Here is a 24145-nt window from a genome sequence, read left to right as displayed (position 1 = left end):
GCAGTTCAGAGAATGCTGGTGCAGAAACATGACTTCTAGATTAAAATTTAAAGGCCTGGAACAAATAAATAGCCAACTGATTTATAATCAAAGTTGATTGTGAAGTTGCCTTTTAAGAGTTAGCTGATTTCTATTGAATGTCTGAGCTAATAGATACAAACTAAGGCAAAGTTGTTATCATATATTTTTTCTAAGTCCAAGATTGAATTACTTTAAAAATACCTAAAATTATGTTTTTATGAGTCTATAATATTGTAGGTCTGTTATTTTATTGTCTCAAGAACCAGTCAAACTCATGTTTTGAGTATCCCACGTAACCATCTCCTTACCCTGCTTTATCTTTCTATTTTCTTGCTCTACTTTTTTTTTACATCAAGGCAATTAACTGTCAGATGTTATACATACAGATACATAACCTTTACAGATTCTTTATTTGAAATTCCAAAACCTAAAATGCTTTGGAAAACAAAGTTTTCGTTTAAATGAGTTAGTGGCAAAATTTGTCCTGACTTGAACTGATTTGGTGGCAAAATCTGATCTGACCTGAGTGACACAAGACTATTTATAGTCGTTATTTATCACACTGAGTGTGAAAACTCACACATTTAAATAAATATAAATATTAATTTGTAGAATTACTGGGTGCCACAAAACCATGGTAAGACTATTAAATAACATACATACAGAATATGCATAAATAACTGTCCTAAAATTTGAAAAAAATCTAAATTCTAAATCATATCTGGCCCCAGTTTTTGGATAATGGATTGTGGTACATTTGTTGCAATTAGCAAACCAATATTGATACATTATTACTAAAATCCTTACTTTACATAGGGCTTCCCTTTTTGCTTGTATAGTTCTATGGGTTTTGACAAATGTATAACTGTCTTGTCCATTATTCCATTGTGTTACAGAATAGCTTCACTGCCCTGTAAATCTTTGGGGCCCCCACTCATTCATTCCTCTCTTCTCTCCTAAGCACCTGGCTACCAATGATTTTTTTTTACTGTCACTACAGTTTTGCCTTTAAGAATGTCATATAGTTGGAATCATACAGTATGCAGCTTTTCCAAACTGGTTCCCATCACTTAGTAATGTACATTAAGAAAAAAAACAAAACAAAACAATCTCCTAACAATCTTGCAACAAATAGAAAAAAAAAAGGAGGGAACACTTGCCTATTCATTTTATCAGAGCAGCATAACCTTGATATAAAACTTGTCAAAAACATCACAGAGAAGGAAAATTACAGACTAATCTTTTCTGTGGACATAGATGCACTTCTTAAACTCTTATTAGCTCTGCTAATACATAGGATGTAGAAAGCCAATTCAAGAAATGTCACCTCACCCTAACAAATGAGAAAAAGTGGTATAATCTACAAAATCATTACTGTTGAACCCATCAAAAAAACTGGAGGTGTAAAATAATCCAGTAACCTAAGTTCCAAAGAATAATAAACTCCTCTAAGGACAGAGGGAACTCCAACTACATCACCCTTGACAGAGCGCAGGAGAAAAGGAAGCTACCATACAAGGGAGAAAAAAGAATTTAGCTAAAATTTAGCTGCTACAGGTTAGATGTGGGCTAGCTTAACTGTTACAGGTTAGATGTGGGCTAGCATGTCCATTTAGAATAAATGAGAGCTCGAAACACAAAGGGATTCACACTCCCTCGAATGCTCTTTCCTGGGTCTCCTCCAGGTGCCCACACAAAGACTGGGGGCAGAGCGGGAACTGCAGAGAGCCCCGTTCTGTGGCACAGGTGTGCCAGAGGGGATATGCTGCCACTGCAGAACAGCATAAAACCATGCCACCTTGCTCAAACGCCTCTCTTGTGTGAAGAGAAGGCCTTAAATCTCTAGGGGACGATTCAGACACCAAACCATTCTGAAGACAAAGCAAAAATTCACTGCTTCTGGGGGCAGGATGCAAAAACCATTTTCCTCATGGAGAGGTAAGATAATTCTTGGGTATTGGATCCAACATCAGTATGAAGCAGAGGTAAGCTAGCACTAGCTTAGGGGGCAGGGATCTCTCTTTCACCCCTTATTTGCCACATACAGGTAGACTTTGGTTGCAAAGGGAGAAGAGGAAGGAGCACTGGAATAGATGTACCCCCCTACGCCCACGGACTGAGACAGGACCAGGAGAGCAAGAACACCTGTACCCACCCTGAGCTCAGGACTGAGTAATAACAGAGTGCTGCTGAGGAAGGGGTCAGAGCATGGGCGGAGACGAGACTGCCCTCTGTGGCTCCCACACAGGGACAGACGGAGTGGAAACCCTGAGAAAACCCCTCCAGGACCCCTAGACTCTTTCTAAGCACAGACTTACAGCGGACCACCAAATCCAAAGCCTGTGATACACTGAACCTAGTAACAGTCAGAACAAAACTCCTGACTTTCTTGACTGAAGCCTCCACACTCAGTAAATTCCAGGCCCCAATGACTTTATTAAGAATTCTACCAGACATTTAAAAAGGAAATAATATTAAATCTACACAAATTCTTCCAGGAAATAGGGGAGAAGGGAACACTTCCCAACTCAATTCATGAGATCAGTATTACCTGATATCAAAAGTAGACAAAGATAAAATAAACACAAACCAATATTTTTTATGAAAGTACTCACAACAGTATTTTCAACAGAATATTAGAAAATTGAATCAAGATATGTATAAAAACAATAATGTAACCAAGTGGAAATTATTTCAGGAAAGCAAAATCAATCAGTATTATGCACCATATTAACATATTAAAAAGAAAAATCACATTAAGAATCTCTATAGATACAAGAAAAACATTTAACAAAATTCAACATGCATTCATAATAAAACTCTCCAAAAAAAAAAAAGGAATAGAAAAGTGCTTCTTTAACCTAATAAAAAGTATCTATACTGGTGGTATTCAACCTTTTTACACTTGGGGACAAGTGAAAATAGGAGAATTACTTTGTGGACCGCTAAGGCAGAAATCACCCAGAGCATAAGAAAATTCGACTAAGATCACTGGGTCTATAGCGTTAATACAGCATCTGGGTAGTTAACTCTTTTGCAGACCAGCACAGAATTTCTGGCACATCAGTCCACAGACTGTGGTTGAAAAACACTCAACAATGTACTGGAAGTACTAGCCAGTGTAAGAAGGCAAGAAAAAGAATTAAAAACATACATACTGGAAAGGAAGTAAAACTGTCTTTGTTTACATATGAAATATGCACTTGGAAAAACCTAAGCAATGTATAAAAAAGGTACTATAACTAATAAGTAAGCTTAGTAAGGTCACAGAATACATGACAAATAGACAAATATCTATTGTATTTCTTCATACTAACAAGAAACAATTGGAAACTGGAATGAGAAAAAAAATCAGCATTTATAATAACATCAAAAACATAACAAACTTAGAGGAAATCTTAAACTATGTTCAAGATTTTTTGTAAAACACTGTCAATAGAAAACAAAGATATAAACAGTGATAAAGTATATTCATGGGGCAGAAAATTAAATATTTTTAAGAGATCAATTATCCCCAATTTATCTACAGATTGAACAGAATCCCAGTCCAAATCCCAGCAAGTTTTTTATAGTAATTTACAAGGTGATTGTAAAATTTATATGGCAAAGTAAAGAACCTATAATAACCAAAATAATTTTGAAAAAGAGGAACAAAGTTGGAGGACTAATTACTGGATTTCAAGACTTATTATAAAGTTACAAAAATCTAAAATGTGGTATTTATTAGTATAGTGATAGACAGATCAACGAAACAGAACAGAGAGCCAGAAATAGTTGTGTGTGTGTGTGTAGACTAAATCAATTTTCAACAAATGTGCCCAGGAAATTAGCAAACAGGCACCAGACACAGATGTGGTTTTGAACATTCACATGAAAAAAAAGAAAAAAGCTTTACATTGTAACATGTACAAAATTAACTGAAAATGGATCAAAGATCTAAATGTAAAAACTTAAACTATAGGCCCTGGCCGGTTGGCTCAGTGGTAGAGCGTCGGCCTGGTGTGCAGGAGTCCCAGGTTCGATTCCCAGCCGGGGCACACAGGAGAGACGCCCATCTGCTTCTCCACCCCTCCCCCCTCTCCTTCCTCTCTGTCTCTCTCTTCCACTCCCGCAGCCAAGGCTCCATTGGAGCAAAGATGGCCCGGGCGCTGAGGATGGCTCTGTGGCCTCTGCCTCAGGCGCTAGAACAGCTCTGGATGCAACAGAGCGATGCCCCAGAGGGCATGCCGGGTGGATCCCGGTCAGGCGCATGCGGGAGTCTGTCTGACTGCCTGCCCGTTTCCAGCTTCAGAAAAATGCAAAAAAAAAACAAAAAACAAAAAACAAAAACCCCAAAAAACAACAAACTTAAACTATAAAACTTCTAGAACAAAACAAGAAAAGATTCTTAGGTAGCATACAAAAAGCATAAATTACAAAAGAAGAAATTGATAAAAATGTTCATCATCAAAATTACAATGTTTTACTACTTAAAAGACCCAGCTAAGAAAATGAAAAGTTAAGTCACAGACTGGGAGAAAATATTTGCAAGATGAATAATCTGATAGAGGACTAGTGTCCTCTATATAAAAAATCCTTACAATTCAACAACAAGAGAAGAAACACAATTTTTAAAAATGCGCAAAGGATTTGAACAGACTACTTCACCAAAGAAGATACAAACATGATAAGATACTCGGTACCATTAGTCACCAGGGAAAAGAAATTGAAGTCACAATGGGATATCATTACTCTCCTACCAGAACACTGTAATTAATAAATAAAAAATCAATTAATAAAAAACCGACATCAAGTAGTAGCAGGGATGCAGAACAACTGAAACTCTCATAATTGCTGGTGGAAATGCAAAATGCTACAGACACTTTGGAAAGGTGTGACATGTTCTTATAGAATTAGACATACACTTATTGTACAACTCAGCAATTCTACTCTTAGGTATTTATTCCAGAGGAAAGAAAAAAAAATATTCAAACAAAAACCTATACCAAAATGTATATATGACCTTTACTCATAATCTCCATACTCGGAAACAACGCATAACTTTATAACCGAAAATGCCCAGCCACCAATGATAAACAAATTGTTGTCTATCCAAACAATGAAATATTATTCAGCAATAAAAAGGAACAGAATTCATGTGAAAACTAGACTTATTGGGGTGACGACTTCATAAAGCATATAAATATCTAATCACTATGTTGTACCTAAAACTAATATAACATTGTATGCCAACTGTCATTGAAAAAAAAAATTTTAATTAAAAAAGAAACAACTATTGAAATACCAATGGCATGAATAAATCTCAAAAGCGTTATTCTAAATAACAAACTAGACACAAAAATTTACATGTTGTATAATTCTATTTACATGACATTCACGCAAACAGACACAATAAGGCAAGGACCACTTCACCAATATCTGCATCAAAGAACCTAGCACATTAGAAAAGATTCGGTAGATGCAGGGTGGACGGATAGAGGGCGAGCTATTGCAGGGAGGGCAGAGTGCAAGGTGACAGACGGATGCTAAAGCAAAAAGGCAGCTGGGGGTGCAAACCCATCTACAGCACAGAAAAAGTGAGGGAAGACGTGGTCCAAACTACCGCCCCTGATTCCAACAGTTTCAATAATTAGACCCTGTAAAGACTATAAATATGAATCAATAGCTTTAGCGTTTCTCTGTCCTCAAGAAAGGCGCGGTGCGCCCCACCCTTCTTTAAAAATCTATGACCCACGCGCCAGGCTGAGCGAGTGGACCTGCAAGAGAGGGTTTCCGGGCAGGAGCGGGGCTGGGGCGACCAGAGGCGGGCTCTAGCCTGGCCAGCGGGATGCCCCGGGAGCCGAGGGCACCGCCGCAGCCCCGCCCGCCCCACCCCTCCCCGCCGGCCTCACTTACCCAGGCCTGCCGTTCCAGCTGAGCGTACAAATTGGAGCCCTTGAGTTTCTGGACTATCTGAGCAATAACGAGAGACAGATCCGACTCCTCCTGCAACATCTCCCCTGCCCTAGCCCGCCAAGCGGCGGGGACAGGCCGCCGGCGCGGGAGAATGGGCTGCCGGGCTCCACTTTAGGCTAGTGACACTTCTCCGGGACCTTATTATGCTAGGACTCCTTCAGCGGGCGTTACCAGGCAACTGCCGGGCCGTGTGTCCGTTCCTCTCTGGTCCCCCCCGCGCCTGATGGTCCCAGCACCTGCGTTCCGAGGGCAGAAAACGACCTGAGAGAGGGTAGATTTTCATTGCACTGTTGCCGCTTAGCCTGTGGTTGAAAGGCAAGCAGAGGTGCTCTTTCCTGCAGAACCACAGCGCCTCCGATGCATGAGGGGGGATTCAGAGAGTTGTTCATTTGTGTGTTTTATTATAAAGCATCCTTCCTCTTCCACCTTTCAATCTCTGCAGAAACGGGGCTGTGCACACAATGACACGGCAAACGATTTGCAAGAATCATCTGGCACTAGCTGTGTGAACTTGGGCGAGATATTTAAATTTCAGAACTCAGTTTCTGCCTCTGTGTACACCCAGTTCACCAGATGTTGTGATGGTTAGCTGAGGTAACAATGGTAGAGGCGCCAGCACTGTACTTAGCACTCCATTTTATTTGCATTTCTCCTTCTCCTATTCCCTGTAAATTTATGCCAGGAATAAACAGACAAGGTCTTCTTGTCCATCTTAACCAGGAGGCATTTACTGGTAAGTTTTCTAGGGAGCAGTGGCAATTCAAGGATGAAGAAGACATTGTCCCAGTCTTCAAGGAATGTACCATCTAGATTCTTCTTCTATGTATTCATTTAGTCAATCACTTATTCAGAATTCACTCAGCTTTCAATTTATTGAGCATTCACAGGAAACTGTGTGAGCACAAAGGTAAATAAAACAGCTCTTGCCTTCAAAGAAGCATCAGGCTTTGGTCGGTTGGCTCAGTGGTAGAGCATCAGCCCCACGTGTGGAAGTCTCGGCTGGGGGTACACAGGAAGAGCGCCCATCTGCTTTTCCACCCGTCCCCCTCTTCTTTCTCTCTATCTCTCCTGCAGCCAAGGCTCCATTGGAGCAAAGTTGGCCCTGGCACTGAGGATGGCTCCATGGCCTCTGCCTCAGGTGCTAGAATGGCTCCAGTTGCAGCAGAGCAACGCCCCAGATGGGCCCAGCATCACCCCTGGTGGGCATGCCTGGTGGATCCCAGTCTGGCACATGCAGGAATCTGTCTGACGGCCTCCCCACTTCTAACTTCGGAAAAATACAAAAACAAACAAACAAAAAAGAAGCATCAAAGATTTTTAGGAGAACATGAAGTAACTAATTGAATAACATTCCCAAAGGCTACTAGAAAAAGGCCTGTGGACTAATACACACACTGGAATAAACTTGCCAAAACAATCAAGATTTTATTTCATGTTTTATGCATATACTTTAAGCAAAGCAAAGGTAGAAATCCAAGATAACAGACCAAACTTGCTGCAAACATTCTAGTCTGACTACCTTAAACTTGAAAGTGCTTGGGAATCACAAAGGATTTTCTAATTCAATACACCTCTAGTAGGCTAATCTGCATTTCTGGAATCTTACATTATGACCCTGTTGGTCTAATGGCGACATTCTGAATAGCCAAGGACTAGAGCGGGTACACAGTGGAAATTCAAAGGGACTGGATTTCTAGCATCAACGCACAACAGCCTGACATTCGTAACACTGCTGTTCAGCATAGTGTAATGGTGGATACAGGTTCCAAATAATCTATTTGTCCAGGCTTATTTATTAAAGCAATTTTGGAAAGAGGCAAGCAGGAAAAAAAGAAACAAAGTACTTCAAAGCAATTAATGACAGACCCTACAAAACATGTAGTTTCTCTACAAAACATTCTCCCACAACCCAGAATTTCTCAAACTTGCAGATGAGTAAATCTCCTCAACTCTTAATCTTCTCTTCATCTTAGCACCCCACCATTCATGACTCTCCCAGCAAAAATCTCACTTTAAACAAACAAAGAAACAAAAAGGAAAGAGAGAGAGAAAAGAAGAAGAAGAAAAGGACGGAAGGAAGGAAGGAAGAAAGGAAGGAAGGAAGGAAGGAAGGAAGGAAGGAAGGAAGGAAGGAAGGAAGGAAGGAAGGAAGGAAGGAAGGAAGGAAAAAAGGAAGGAAGGAAGGAAGGAGAGAAGGGATAAAGAGAGAGAAAGGAAAGAAAGAAAGGAAAGGAAAGAAAAAGAAAGAAAGAAAGAAAGAAAGAAAGAAGAAAGAACTATGGAGACAGTTCTTTTGAGATTGAAATGGGTGAGGTGATTAATAACTGGAAAGATATGAAGCCTTATGTTGAGATGGTAAAAAACCACAGAGGGAAAAGAAGATGACACTGTGGAGCAGAAGGAGAGGCATGATGCCTAGAGTAAGAGAACAGCCTAAAGCCCTTTCTGCTATGTACCCTTGGGACTTCATGAGTCCCTTCCCCGGAGAAGAGTTTCAGCTTTCTTATCCGTAACAAGATGCTAAAATACCCACCTGAGGGAATATTATGAGGAACAAATGTACCTAGCATTAAAACATCAATAAATATGAATGCATTAAATGTTAAAATTGAGGAAATAAAACTAATGCTCTGTACTATTGACAAGGGAATGAATGCAAAGTAACTAAATAAATGTAGTGCCCAGCACAATTCTTTGCTCAGATAGAGGCTTTTAAAGAGAGAGCAATTTGCAGTTTTAAAGCAACAACCTAGCAGTTTGGGTTTGATTCTGAAGACATTCACAAGCAAAAAATATTAATTCCAACATTAAAAAAATGTTTCTCACATAGATAGAAGCAGGTGTGTTGGAGTATAATACAATTCTAAAATGCCCTCTGTTCTCTTTTTTTAATTCAATTTAGCAAAATTTCTAATTCAATTTAGCAAAAAAGATGCTCCCATGTATAAGATGCACCTTAATTTTGGGGCCCAAAATTTGAAAAAAAAATGTATTACATAAAGTTATTGAACTCAAGTTTTATTCATCATAAAATTCAGACAACTCCTCATCACCGTCAAACTCCCATCCATTAGCTTGTCCTCATCTGTGTCTGATGACAAATCACTGTCTTCAACAACAAGCTCAAAAACACGTGAAAAAAAGTTGGAAATGTAAGTAAAAAAATCTACAACCGCTGTATAAGACGCACCCAGTTTTTAGACCCCAAATTTTCAGAGGGGGGTGTGAATCTTATACATGAGGAAGTACGGTAACTGCTCTGTGCCAGAGATGGAAGAAACACAAAGAAGAGTGACAAAAGGATCTTCTCTCAAGGAATTCTCAACCTCAAATGGATGATGAAACCAGCACACAGAGCTGTAATGGTGGAGAGGTCCCCTAGCCTCCCATCCACGTATCTAGAAGTTATATTACTTTGATGTCATTGTTGCATAAGAAGCAGGAGGTGTAGATTCTCTTCTCTGTCGCACAAGGAGGATCTTTGACTTGGAAATCCTTACTCTACCCAGAGTGGGTGGAGATTAGGGAAACATTCTATTTCTGACATTTTGGAATAGATCATGACTCAGCCTAACAGATGTGTAGAAAAAAAGGCCCAAGCTCATCTGAGGAGTTAAAACTATATAAACAGAAACAAAAGTAAAATAGGGACAGAGAGAAGTCTTCTCAAAATTCCCTCAAACCCAGAGCACAGGCACTTCTGGGCTAACACGTGTAAGGCTCTGGGCCCAATCCTGCCTTTCTCAGACAGGCTCTGCTTTGATCTATTTACATATAACCTGTCAGATATCACTGGGGGCAAGGAGCTGTGGGGATGCATTTGAAAAACACTGACCAGTGGTCTCGCATGAGCAATGATATAGACAACATCAAAAACACCATGCCAGCCTGGCACAAAAATGAGATAGACTTCAGGGTACACTGGAACATGCTCTTACCGTATTCACACGAGTGTGGTTTGCATAACCTCTATGACCTACAATGAAAAGGGTTTTCGGCTATTGGTTTAGAAAGAGACACTTTTAGCAGGCAGTGTCTGTGTGCTCTCAGGAATTTACCTGGAATAAATAAATATTATGGGTGTGGTATCATGAATGTCACAGGCCTCATTGTCTTTGCAGACAAATGATACCAGTTCATAGTGATACCAGTTACCAAGGGGATAGTCAGCCCCTTCCTCTCCACCCCCATGCTGGAACAGGGCCTCAGGCTCCTTTTCAGTCTCCTCTCATTACTTCCGGGAGTCCTCAGGAAGTAGCACATATATGGTTAAGAAAAAGTCTGTTTGTGACCTGCTCTGCCTGATTCAGCGATTTCTGATGCCCTGAAGCCAATGCCCAAGGTGCTGTTTCTTGGTGCTCCCCAAAACTGTAAAACACCAGAGGCGCTCAAACACCGAGGCTCACAAAAGCCCTCTTGTAAAAGCTCCTTCTGCTTGCTGCTTCTCTTTAGAAAAGTGGTTGTACCTTGTTTCTGATACCCAGACTCAATATCAGACTGTGCCTTCCCTCACTTCTCCATCCTTCACGCCTCTGGTCCCAGGCGATGGTCTGTGAATAGGGAGAACTGGGCGACTGGTTCCATGAGCAAGCTCAGGGTCTATGTGGACTCATGGAAAACATAAAACTCACAGTAGGAAATCCAAGCAACAGTGGTTTAAGTCATAGCATATTTATTATTACCAATAAGTCTGGAGCCCTGTCCCGAGGTTGGCTCAGTAACTCTACAACGTTTTTCTTTCTTTTCCGTTCTGCCATCTTTTCCACGTTCGTTTTCACCCTCCGGTTGACTGCCTCAATCTCAAGATGGCTGCAATTCCAAATATCACTTTCTCTTTCCATTGCCTACAACGGCAGGAATGAAGAACAAAATAAAAGAGTTCTCAGTGACTGCACATGTCTCTTTTTTTGAGAAAAGACTGTTTTCCCAAGAAGACTCACCCATACATATTACTGCCTCGAGCCATGTCACATGACCACTTCTAGCTGAAGGAGAGGCAGACAAGAAATGAACTGGTATTCTATCCTCAAACCTAGAAGATAAAGGAGAAGAAGAGTTTGTGGGTTCTCCAGAGGGACAGAAACAACAAGTGAGATAGAGATGTAGATACAGATACAGACAGATATAGATATGTAGGTATAGGTAGAGTTATTTTAAGAAATTGACTCACATGACTGTGGAAACTGGAAAATCTGAAATCTCTAGGACAGGTCAGCAGGCTGGAAATTCAGGTAAGAGTTGGCAGTGCAGACTGAAGTCCAAAATCCACACGGCAACAAGCTTAGAACTCGGGCAGGGTTAGCTTTCAGCCTTGGAGCAGAATTCTTTCTTCTCCAGGAAACCTCAATTTTTGCTCTTCCGTTCTTTGACTGATTGGATGAGGCCCACCCACATTATGGAGGGCAATCTGCTGTACTTAAAGTCAACTGTAGCTGATGCTAACCAACTCCATCGTTCACATCGACATATACATTAGTGTTTGAAAACAAATGGGCACTAAGTCTAACCAGGTTAACATATAAAATTAACCATCACAAAAGGTATATCTTAACATAGTCTTAGTCACGCCTCTCTCCACAAAGTCCCATTCTACTTTGACCCCTCTTTGACTCCTTAACATTCTGACTTCCTCTACGGCACTTCAATTCTGATTTTCTGTTTTACGGGGCTCTTTGTCCCCTTACACTGCTGCATTGTTCTTCTATTACTTGTCCCTGCTAAATGGGCCTTGACTCTTGGGACTGAACTCTTTTTTTTTTTTTTTTAAGTGAGAGGTGGGGAAGCAGAGAGGCAGAGACAGACTTCTGCATGCACCAGGACCAGGATGGGATCCATCCATCTACCAGGCAATGCTCTGCCTATCTGGGCTGCTGCTCCATTGCTCAGCAACTAAGCTATTTTAGTGCCTGAGGTGAGGCCATGGAGCAATCCTCAGTACCTGAGGACAAATTGCTTGAACCATTTGAGCCACAGCTGGAGGGGAAGAGACAGAGTGAGATGGGGGTATGGAGAAGCAGATGGTCCTTTCTCCTGTGTGCCTTGACTGGGAATCAAACCCAGGACTTCTACTCACCAGCTGATGCTCTTGAGCTGGGTGCAGAGCCTCTTCCAGGTTGCCACTAGTCAGGCATTTAGGTCCAGTGTGCTGGGTCCCAAACAAGGTATGATATTTTCTCAGATTCCCAAAACAAAACAGAGTTTAGTCAAAAAACTAAATATGCAATACATGTCAAATAGCACTTTTGTTAAGGGAAAGGGAAGGGCGAAGAGTCAAACTACTGCTTCTGTGGGGAAGGGAGGTGAGGGTGGCTGTGATTTACACGTGTGTGTGTGTGTGTGAGTGTGTGTGTGTGTGTGTGTGTGTGTGTGTGTGATATGATACTTACTATCAAAACACACTGGAAACACTTAAAAAGAGTATCATTGATGCCTGATCTGTGGCGGCGCAGTGGATAAAGCATTCATCAACCTGGAGTGCTGAGGTCACTGATTTGAAGGTCCAGGTTTGCCTGGTCAAGGCACATAGAAAAAGCAACTACACGCTGATGTTTTCCACTCCTCCACCCACCCTTTCTCTCTAAAATCATAAATAAAATCTTTCTTTTTTTAAAAAAAAAAAGATTATCATTGTCATATTACATCAGATTAATAAATATCTCCATCTCAACTGACTTGTTCGTTGCAACAACTTTACTGAAAAATACAAATAAAAGGGAAAGAAAATATGGGTGATTAAAAAACATATTTTAAGGTTTTCAAGATACGAGTAAAGGTGTAAAATTTTTTTTAATAAATTTCAAGAATTACTCTTTATGTTCCTGCAACATGGACTGTCAGAATGAGAACAAACCTGGGAAGTCAAAAAATTTATTTCCTTTTGACAGGAGTAAAATGTGCTCTTTCCAAGAGTAAAATTAAGAGAACTGGTTCAAGTCATATAGCAAGATGGAGGCAGATCTCCAAGTTCATACCCACATTTTCTGAGGATTTATCCCATGTGTTCCCATAATTCCAGAGTTGGTGAGCATGGTTTGTTGTTATCATTGTCTATTTTCCTTTCTTTTCCTTTTCTTTTTTTCTTTCTTTTAGCTCAGACAGGCAGAGATTCAACATGGAGGGGAAAAACGTTATCTCATTTAACCCTTGTAACACCTAATAAGGTAGGGGTTGCTTTCTTTACATTTTCCACTGTGTTACTTAGCAAACGCTATACAACTTGCAAATACTGTAGAACTAGGGTTTGAACTTGGCTTCTTTTGCATCATATGTCCTCTCTGGCACAAATGAAGGCGATTTTTTGCCTCAAAAGTGTTCAGGTCCCACTTTTGCCTTACAAACCCAACTAGGGATGAAAGTGATAACTCCAGTTTTCAGAAATCCTCTCTCTTCATAATGATAATTTTAAATTTGAGAATTTCTATTGACTAAACAGGTTTAAAAGGATAATATGGGAGTGTTTCCTTTTATTCATTTCTGCACATCTTTCTAAGAAGTTCCTCTGGACAACTAATATCTTCCTCTACATTATTAATTTCTAGACATTGGACAAATAATAAAATTTTATTAAGTCTCAGAGATACAATCTTGAAAATGTAAGAAACATGATTAGTAAGAAAAAAGGAATGTGGGATTCTGCAGCTATGTAATACTATTTTGGTTTATTCTTCTTGAAAACCTATGTTTTCGCTAATAAATGGATGAACCTACAGGTCATCTTTGCTATTCTTCACTTCAAAGATAATAAAATTCAGGGAATTATTACTTTTGTATCTGAGAGCAATTACTCCTCTAGCTATTTCTTGATTTAAATAGGTTTTATTAGACTTTGAAGTATGTTGGCATTTACCCAAGAGTCTGTTGTTTCACTCAAAAGATTTTTGTTAGCCCAATATTTTTCTTTAGTAACTAAATCACCTAATCAGAGATACTGAAATATTGTTAAGTTTAAAAAGAATTATTTGGAGAAATTTTATTTAAATTTAAATGAGATTCCTCTTTACATTCTATAAGAAGAGGATCATCTAAGCAGAAGTGTATAGTAGTCATGAGCTTGGGGCTTATGATCTGAGCCCATTGGTGCTTGGGGTTAGATACTAGCATCTACCATATACTAGCTGTGTGATCTTGGGTACTTTTCTAATGCTTTTGATGCTTCAGTTTTCTCATCTATAAAATAAGGATAATACTGCTTCCTATTATATAAGGTTATTATGAGAATTAAATGAGTCACTGAGTGCCTGACCAGGCAGTGGCGCAGTGGATAGAGCGTCGGACTGGGATGCGGAAGACCCAGGTTCGAGACCCCGAGGTCACCAGCCTGAGTGCAGGCTCATTTGGTTTGAGCAGAGCTCACCAGCTTGGACCCAAGGTCGCTGGCTCCAGCAAGGGGTTACTCAGTCTGCTGAAGGCCCGTGGTCAAGGCACATATGAGAAAGCAATCAATGAACAACTAAGGTGTTGCAATGAAAAACTGATGATTGATGCTTCTCATCTCTCTCTGTTCCTGTCTATCCCTCTCTCTGTTTCTGTTAAAAAAAAAAAAAAAGAGTTTTAAATGAGTCACTGAGTATCAAGTACTTAGAAGCATGGCCAGTCCCTAGTAAGCCTTAGGGAATGTTTAAACCAGAGCTTCCCAAACTTTGGTGGGTATTAGAATTTCCTAAGGAACCTGATAGAAATACAAAAATTAGGGCTCTATTCTACCCCAATGAGCTTGGGCCTTCATCTTTTTTATTAACCTCCCAGGTGATTCTGGTGTACATCAAAGATTAAGAACCAATGGTTTCAAAAACATTGGTTTATCTTTTACACATGCCAACCGTGTGTTCAGTACCAAAGACACAGAGAAGAATGCATTTGTCAGGGTTCAGTCACGAGAAAAGAAAACGCTCCAGCATTCTTAAGCAGAAACAGATTTGATACAGACCATTAGACACGTATGAAATAGTAGGAGAGCCTCGAGGAGCAAGTTTTAGACCAGGGCTCCAGAAAAAACACTCAGGAGAACACTGCCAAGGTGGCCCACCGAGGGGACAGCTACCTCCGCCACAATCTGGGGAGGGGGGGTCAGATCACCTTCAGGAACTGTTGAGTTTGAGGACATGATGCTTTAGCTGCCATCCAGTGATCAGTGGGCTTCCTCACCGTCACAGCTGTCTCCCAACACCCTCGAAACTAGGGGCTCCATCCTAGAATGCGGCTGCCGAACACCCCAAAATCTTCATGGATGTTCGTCTCAACAACACCCACAGTGGCCCGAAGATGGCCCCTGCCTCACACCTCCTTTCCTAGTCTCCCAGGAAGGCATCTAATTGGGGATACATTCACACCTGAAACTAAAAGAGAACACTTGGAGCCCTCCGGCCTCCACAGTACAGGAAGACACCCTGGAGGGAGCAGGAGTGCCCACCCACCACTCCCACGTGGGTGACCGCATGAGCTGGCTAGGGCTCCATAATAACATAATAACACACACAGACTGGGCGACGTCAACGACAGAAACCTGGTCCTCACAGTTCTGGAGGCAGGAAGTCCAAGGTCAAGCTGTTGTCAGGTTTGGTTTCTCCTGAGCCCTCTTTCCTTTGTCTTTCAAGGAGATGGCTGCTTCCGGCTGTGTCTTCCCTTGTCCCTTCATCTGTGGACGTGTCCATCCCTGGGGGCCCTTCCTAAGGACTCAAGTCCTGTTAGATGAGGGCCTTACTCTTGTGACTTTAATTGTGTTGACATTTTTAGAGGCCCTGCCTCCAAACACAGTTACAGGAGAAGTTAGGGTTTCAACACAGCGATGGGAGCGGAGCACACAATTTAACCCATAGCAAGGAGTAAAACAGACCTCTACCCTAGAAAAAATTGTTCTGGGAGAAATTGTAAATACAGTAGTGTTAGATTCAAGGAGTACTGACATGCTGGGGCTGCCAAGAGTGTACAAGGTCCCTGTGACACTGAGAACAAAGAGTTCAGCAACATCCTGCATTGAGTCAGAGACCCTTATCAGAAGTTTATGTTTGAAATTCTCCACTGAGTAATACCCCCCCCCCCCGTAACTGCGCACGACCTCCCTAGCCAATGACTAACAGCCACATCAGCTTCTGTATGATGCTTGCTCATCCTAGACAGCCACCCTATAAAAAGGAGCCATTTTAGAAGCTCAGAGCTGCAGTCCCTGCGCAGGTTTGGGGGACTGCAGTCCCTGCGCAGTTTGTTGGCTGCGCAGGTTTGGGGAGCTGCAGTCCCTGTGCAGGTTTGGGGGGCTGCAGTCCCTGCGCAGTTTGTTGGCTGCGCAGGTTTGGGGAGCTGCAGTCCCTGTGCAGGTTTGGGGAGCTGCAGTCCCTGCGCAGGTTTGGGGGGCTGCAGTCCCTGCGCAGTTTGTTGGCTGCGCAGGTTTGGTTGGCTGCAGTGCTCCAGTCTCTTCGGAGGCGTGGGTTGCCTGCAGTCCCTGTGCAGGTTTGGGGGGCTGCAGTGTTCCCCTGTGTGGGTTACCTGCATCCCTGTGCAGGTTTGGGGGGGCTGCAGTGCTCCCTTGCATGGGTTGCCTGCAGTCCCTGTGCAGGTCTGCAATAAAACTTATAAAATTCACTTTGTGTCTGCTGCGGCCTATCTCGCCAGGATGTATCAAGTAGCAGGTGCTAAGTCACAGAACAGAAGTAGGTAGAGATTTTGGTGAAAATACAGCACAGGACAGAATGTAGGTGTCTTTGACAATGAGTTATACGTGTCTATAGAGCTGATAAATGAAATCCTTACCCTCGTTCCTCCTTTCCATTCCAGACGGAGGGCGCTAGTGTGAACTCAAGTGCCCAGCAGTGAGGAAAGGAGACGTACAGAATGTTGCCGGGAGGAGGCTGCTGACGCTCCGCATAAACCTCCGTCCTTTGAGTTCAGGAGAACCTGGTGGCTGCAGGAAGAGACAGACAGAAGCGTTGCTCATTAGCACCGTATTTATTGATTAAAAATACATCATAAAGGTGACAATTCTGAACATTCGCTAAGAAGCAGATACAGTGCTAAGATCTTTTGTTCGTTTCCTTTAAGCCTCACCTCAGAATGATCTCCGCTTTTCAGGATTTGAATCTAAGCTGTCCCCAATGACTAGCCTCTTATTTTTGGTGCCAGGCAGATCCAGACCGTCTGCTTTTCGGACCCATCTCGGATTCCCCACCCCACCCCCCACCCCCAGGATCACTGCAGGAAGCCTCCCAACCCTGCTGCTCAAACCTCCTACCCAATAGCTTAACTTCCTTTGCCGAATTTAGTTCTGCTTTTTAATCTTTTTGCTTCCCTTAGAATTTTTACCTGTAAAATAATTTAAATTAAGTCATAACAACCATGAATCATTTAATCTGATTTTTTTTTTTTTTTTTTTTTTTTTTGTATTTTTCTGAAGCTAGAAACTGGGAGAGACAGACAGACTCCTGCATGCGCCCGACCGGGATCCACCCGGCACACCCACCAGGGGGCGACGCTCTGCCCCTCCGGGGCGTCACTCTGCGGCGACCAGAGCCACTCTAGCACCTGGGGCAGAGGCCAAGGAGCCATCCCCAGCACCCGGGCCATCTTTGCTCCAATGGAGCCTCGGCTGCAGGAGGGGAAGAGAGAGACAGAGAGGAAGGAGAGGGGGAGAGGTGGAGAAGAAAATGGGCGCTTCTCCTGTGTGCCCTGGCCTGGAATCGAACCCGGGACCTCTACACACCAGGCTGACGCTCTACCACTGAGCCAACCAGCCAGGGCCTTAATCTGATTTGTTTTTAATTACCTGGCTCCGTGTGTTTTATTCAGCCTGGTGTTTCAGTTATTCCTAACTTGTTTTAATTTCCCTGATTGTTTTCTAGGTCTTTCTCTTTTTCGCATGACAACTTGGAACTTAGCTTTTGTTACAAAGAAAACAAAGAGATCAAATAAAGACCATATGCCTTAGGCTTTCGGATATTCATTTAACAAATATTTATTTGGTGTCTTCCAAGTGCCAGGCTCCATCCCTGGCACTGAGACCCAGCAGGGAACCCAAACTCACAGTGCTTACACCCCACAGAGAAAATGCACTGCCTGGCAAAGACAAAGCCAAATTCTTTTTTTTTTAAAGGACAAATTTAAATATTCATCATTGGTTTAAAGCAGGGGTCCCCAAACTAATTTAATATTCATCATTGGTTTAAAGCAGGGGTCCCCCTGAGGCCATTTATCCGGCCCCCACCGCACTTCCAGAAGGGGCACTTCTTTCATTGGTGGTCAGTGAGAGGAGCATAGTTCCCATTGAAATACTGGTCAGTTTGTTGATTTAAATTTACTCGTTCTTTATTTTAAATATTGTATTTGTTCCTGTTTTGGTTTTTTACTTTAAAATAAGATATGTGCAATGTGCTCAGGGATTTGTTCATATTTTTTTTATAGTCTGGCCCTCCAACGGTCTGAGGGACAGTGAACTGGCCCCCTGTGTAAAAAGTTTGGGGACCCCTGGTTTAAAGAAAACAAAACATTGTGATGGGTGGAGGTGTCTGACATGTAGATTGGGAGGCCAGTGGGAAAGGGGGCATCACTACCATTTGACAAGGCTGACCCAAGTCAGTGACCTATTTAGTCACTGACATCAAACTATGCTCATTATCCAAATAATTAATATAAACTTAAAGATAGTTATTGCTCATGTGAACAAAGGAAATCAAAGGAAACAAAGCCCAGGCTGCTAGCGGTTAGAAATTTGGTAGCTCTGAGCAGTGAAGCTTCTGCAGACCGGTGACTAGAGGGGGGTGGGAGCACCCCTTTGTCATTCAGTGCAATCTCCTGCTTGGGTGTGGTTTTCATCCCCATTTTCTGGGCACCAGAAATTTCTTTGCTGAACTCTTAGACAGATAAGTGTGAACCCTTGAAGCTGCAAGTTACATGTAGATGGTCTTACCTGTAAGTAATCAGTAGAACTCAGGGTTTAGCCTTCCAGAGACCCTGCCATTATATTGAAACTTTTCAAATCATTGTCTTAATGAGCACTTGTGTTTAAAATACACCGCATTATGCGGACAGTACTCTGGCTTCTGATTACAAGTTGCAGCTGGATTGCTTCAGTTCTTTCTCTTATGTGATATTTTCCTTCCAACTGATTTTTGATTATATGACTTGTGCTGTTACATATCCAACTATGCCATATTCATTCATTAAACTAGGAACCATCAAAATCTGTGCCTCACATTTTTTCATTATATTCCAGGTAGAAACAAATTGTTTCTTTTTTTTTTTTTTTTTCTTTTACTTCTTTATTCTTTTCTTTTTAAGTTGGAAACAGGGAGGCAGTCAGACAGACTCCTGCATGCGCCTGACTGGGATCCACCTGGCATGCCCACCAGGGGGCGATGCTCTGCCCATGCCCATCTGGGGCAATGCTCTGTTGCAACCAGAGCAATTCTAGCGCCTGAGGCAGAGGCCACAGAGCCATCCTCAGCACCCGGGCCAACTTTGCTCCAGTGGAGCCTTGGCTGCAGGAGAGGAAGAGAGAGACAGAGAGGAAGGAGAGGGGGAGGGGTGGAGAAACAGATGGGTGCTTCTCCTGTGTGCTCTGGCCAGGAATCGAACCCGGGACTCCTGCACACCAGGCCGACGCTCTATCACTGAGCCAACCGGCCAGGGCCGACAAATTGTTTCTTGATGGGAAGGAAGGTTGGAATTAGATGGTGTCCATGACTGTAAATCTGGATGATAAAACATTTAAGCAGTGATAGATACTTGCAAAGAGCTATGTTTGTCATTATGTAACCAAACTGCCTAGACAATGGACTATTTGGTTGTGTTTTTGGGGGGGGTTTCCCCCAATGCTCCTTCAGATGATTCAGTGTCCGTGCAGCCAAGGAATTGTAAATGCTCAATTTTCACGGCAGATTACAATGTACCAGCATGAGTCAGCAGACTTTTCTCAGAAATTTACAGCGTCTCCAAGGACCAGTCAGTTTTCGTAGGAATTCTTTGACGTGAATCTTAAAGGTGACCTTTGCTCTTTTAGATGAGCCTCTGAATTTTAAACACAAAACAGGAGACAGTTAATAACATAAAACAAACAGCCAATTCAGATTCTACTGGCTTTATCACTCAGATAAGTGATTTCCTTCCTTGTGAGGCCAAGCAAAACAAAAGGATGTTGAATGGAAAAATCAAACTCTTGGAGACAAACAGATCAACTGGGAACATTTCTAGTGATCTCATAAAGCCTGGGAAAAGCATAACCTCTTCTGCTCCAGAACTGGACTTACAAAGGCATGCCAGCTAACATTCTCTAGGTTTGAAGTGTATGGGATAAGGGTCCCTCTGGAGCCACCCGAGTTTCTGGGCTTTAATAATGGGTGGCATGGGGTACGATGGACAGAGACTGAACACAGACTGTCTCTGTCCATCACACCACAGGGAACCCAGGCTCTGTTTCTGGTTTTGCTACAAATTAGATGTGAGGCTCTTTGGGTCTCAGTATCTCATCTAAAAATATGATCTCTAAAAATTTTGATTTCATCAAAATTCAATGATGCTGTAAAGCTACCAAGAAGTGCAGCAGCTCAACAATGCTGTATTTTAAGAGAGGACACCTTGGGCGAGGTTGATGAAAGAACCCAGTATTAAAGAGAATGTGTTGGGTTTTGTAGTATACTTCTATTTAATTTCATGAGTATACACAGAATTATAAAAGATTAATGCAGGCAATAATGATTAATGATTCATCAAGGGTAATGATTATAGTAGATCCAGACCACACACCTATAGGCAGTAAAATGCTGACATCTCCCGCTGCTCAGATGTAGTTCGGTTGGACTTATGGAATAACAACAGCATCAGCAGCAACAACTACAAAGCCGACATAATGTACCAGGCCTTTGTCTAAAGCAGGGGTCTCAAACTCGCGGCCGTGCGGCCCGCCCACCAATTTTGTGCGGCCCGAAGACTAATCAAACTTCGTGGATTAATCTGTGGGCCAGTCTGCGGGCCGCACAAAATTGGTGGGCGGGTCGCATGCGGCCCGCAGGCCGCGAGTTTGAGACCCCTGATCCTAAAGAATAGTACATCTTAAGAGACTTTCTTGATCAACTTGTTGTTTAGTCCTCACATTATTAGCTTTCTTAATTATGAAAGCATTTTGGACATCTAAATGATAACTAAACTACAGAACAACCATCATTCAGAACTGCCTAAAATCTAGCTGACCAGAAGTCTTACAGTTAAGAATATAAAGAAGAAGCCACACAGAGACTGGTAGGAGGGGCAGAAATGTGGAAGGGGCTGGTCCCACACCCACGTGTGGTGGATAAAAATTGGGAAAGATATCTCAACTGCAGAGAGGCCCCGAGAAGCGAGGGGTCCCAGCCCCCAACCAGGCTCCCCAGCATAGGGTTCCAGTGCCAGGAAGAGAAGTCTCCAAAACTTCTGGCTGTACAAACCAGCAGGGACTGTGATTAAGTGAGACCGGAGGGCTGCTGGAGTCCCAGACAGCTCTTCTCAAAGGGCCCATGTACAAACTTACTTGGCCGCTCTCCCTCTAAGCTCCAGCTCTGGGAAAGCAGCTCAAAAGACACCAGGGACATACGGAGAGGAACTGAATTATCTGGCATCAGAGCAAGAGCTGGATGTGCAGCTTTCTCCCAGATGAAAGTGCTGTCAGAGGCCACTGTTCCTTTCCTGAGCCCTTCCCCCACAGAGCCGGCAGGCAAACGCAATCGCCGGGTCTCCATCAGCCTGGCGCACACTCTTCACCTGCCCTGGTGATTCCCTGAGGCCCCACTCCACCCAATTTTTGAGCCCACTCAAGCTGTTCCTAGTGGCTTTTCCATAGGAATGGCCTGTCTTGGCTCATGCTGCCAACTTTTCTAAACTGTCTCAAACAGTTCGCATCTGGCCTTAAAGTGCCCCATGCCCCTCACTAAGTGGCCCCAATATTAGTAGCAGCCAGCCTTGGTTCACAGGTTGGGTCTCCCGGGCACCTCCAAGTCCAGCACAACTACCAGCCTTCTGTAGATCATTTTGTAGCTCATGCTAGGTGGCCCCAGGCAGTGGCATACCTTGGTCTGCACCTTCTGTGAGGTCCCAAAGCCAGTATACTTGGTGGACAGCTTCAGATCATGTGGAAGCATCGCTCAACCACCTGCACAAGTGACCCACTCAAGGGGAAGACTCAGGAGGTACTCGAGTCCCGCTGAAGTAAGTCCTGCTCCATGAGGTGGGCCCCTGCACAGCTGACCCTCCACAGTGGTCATAGCCAGCCCTTGCAGCCGATCAGCATCAGGGTAAGTCTCTCCCATTGATGTGCCAACAGCAATTATGGCTTAATACAACAGGAGGGTGTACACAGTCCACAGGTGGGGCACACCTGGAATGCTGAGGTTGGGTGATTGGGGAGGCCGTGCAACTGGACCCTGTAAGACACCTACTACATTAGGCCACTGTGGCAACACCAGGATATATAGCAGCTCTACCTAATACACAGAAACAAACACATGGAGGCGGACAAAATGAGGAGACAAAAAAATAAAAAATAAAAAACAGGTCCCAAATTAAAGAACAGAACAAAACTACAGAAAAGGAACTAAACAAAATGGAGAAAAACAATCTACTAGATGCAGATTTCAAAATACTGGTTATAAAGATGCTCAGTCAATTTAGGGGAACAGTAGATGAGCTTAGTGAGAACTTCAACCACATAAAAAAAAGGGCATAAAAAGCATCAAAAAAGAGCCAGTCAGAAATGAAGACTACAGTGACTAAAACGAAGAGTAAAGTACAGGGAATCAACAGTAGAGTAGATGGAGCAGAGAATCAAATCAGCAATTTGGAAGATAAGGAAGCAAAAAAAAAAAACAAAAACCCAAAACATCTAACAGAACAGCAAAAAGAAAGGAGATTAAAAAAAAATGAGGGTAGTGTAAGGAGACTCTAGGAAATTTAAGCATACTAATATTTGCATCATAGGGGTGCCAGAAATAAGAGAGAGAGAGAGAAATTGAAAACCTATTTAAAATAGTAATAACAGAAAATTTCCCTAACCTTGTTAAGGAAATAGACATACAAGTCCAGGAAGCACAGAGACTCCCAAAGAAGATGAACTCAAAGAGGCCCACACCAGGATGCATCATAATTGAAATATCAAAGATTAAAGGCAAAGAGAAATACCTAATTCAGTAAGAGAAAAGCAATTAATTACCTACAAGGGAGCTCTCATAAGAATATTAGCTGATTTCACACCAGAAACTTTGCAGGCCTGAAGGGATTGGCAAGAACTATTCCAAATGATGAAAAACTATTATTTAGAATCAAAGAACATATAAAGAGATTCCCAGACAAGAAAAAGCTAAAGGTGTTCATCACCATCAAACCAGTATTACCTAAAATGTTAAAAGGGTCTTCTTAAAAAAGTAAAAAAAATAAAAATATGAAAAACAAAATGACAATAAATACATATCACTCAACAACTGAATTTAAAAACAAAATAAATTAAAAAGCAGAACAGAAACAGACTCATAGATACAGATGACATTTTGACAGTTGCAAGATGGGCAGTGGTTTGGGGGGATGAAATAAAAAGGTGAAAGGAGTAAGAAGTACAAACTAGTAGTTACAGAACAGTCATGGGGATGTAAAGTGCAGCACAGGGAATACAGTCATTAACAGTCTAATAACTATGTATGTATGCTGTCAGATGGGTATGAGATTTATCAAAGTGATCATTTAGTAAGGTATATAATGTGTAATCAATTAGGCTGCACACATAAAACTAATATAACACTATATGTCAACTGTAATTAAAAAATAAATATTGATTTCAAAAAGTTTTGTTGAAAGAAAAAAAGAGTTTTTGAATCATTTTGACCTGCGGCTTTAATTAATCAGAATGCTTTAGAATTTCTTATTCTTAATTTTCTTATCTGTAAAATAAGGGGGTTGGCCAAAATAACTCTTTTACTTATTTATTTAAAAATTTTTTTTTCTTAAGTGAGAAGTGGGAAGGCAGAGAGGCAGACTCCCACATGCATCCTGACCGGGATCTATCTGGCAAGCACTCTATGGGGCAATGCTCTGCCCATCTGGGGCTGTTGCTCTGTTGATCGACAACAGAGCTATTTTAGTGCCTGAGGTGAGACCATGGAGCCATCCTCAGCACCCAGGGCCAACTTGCTCTAACCGAGCCTTGGCTGCAGGAGGGGAAGAGAGA

The 24145-nt window shown here is 42.2% G+C and overlaps 1 protein-coding gene and 1 long non-coding RNA gene across 4 annotated transcripts in view; one reads left to right on the top strand and one right to left on the bottom strand.

The window, feature by feature from the left end:
- The window catches only part of TBC1D19 (TBC1 domain family member 19), a 141232-nt gene extending 135100 nt beyond the window's left edge, over positions 1 to 6132 (bottom strand). For all 3 annotated transcript variants that reach the window (XM_066385012.1, XM_066385013.1, XM_066385014.1), the window contains exon 1: positions 5917 to 6132. In XM_066385012.1, coding sequence (XP_066241109.1) covers positions 5917 to 6015 — 99 coding nt within the window. In that variant the 5' untranslated portion in view covers positions 6016 to 6132. The remainder of the gene's footprint in view (positions 1 to 5916) is intronic.
- Positions 6133 to 15862: 9730 nt separating this feature from the next.
- On the top strand, positions 15863 to 16576 carry LOC136406979 (uncharacterized). Its single transcript, XR_010751751.1, has 4 exons — positions 15863 to 16146; positions 16287 to 16313; positions 16357 to 16419; positions 16472 to 16576. It is a non-coding gene; the product is annotated as an uncharacterized lncRNA (long non-coding RNA).
- The last annotated feature ends 7569 nt before the right edge of the window (positions 16577 to 24145 follow it).

Source organism: Saccopteryx leptura, chromosome 5 (assembly GCF_036850995.1).
Source record: "Saccopteryx leptura isolate mSacLep1 chromosome 5, mSacLep1_pri_phased_curated, whole genome shotgun sequence".
NCBI classification, from domain to species: domain Eukaryota; kingdom Metazoa; phylum Chordata; class Mammalia; order Chiroptera; family Emballonuridae; genus Saccopteryx; species Saccopteryx leptura.
This window is presented reverse-complemented; position numbering and strand designations above follow the sequence as displayed.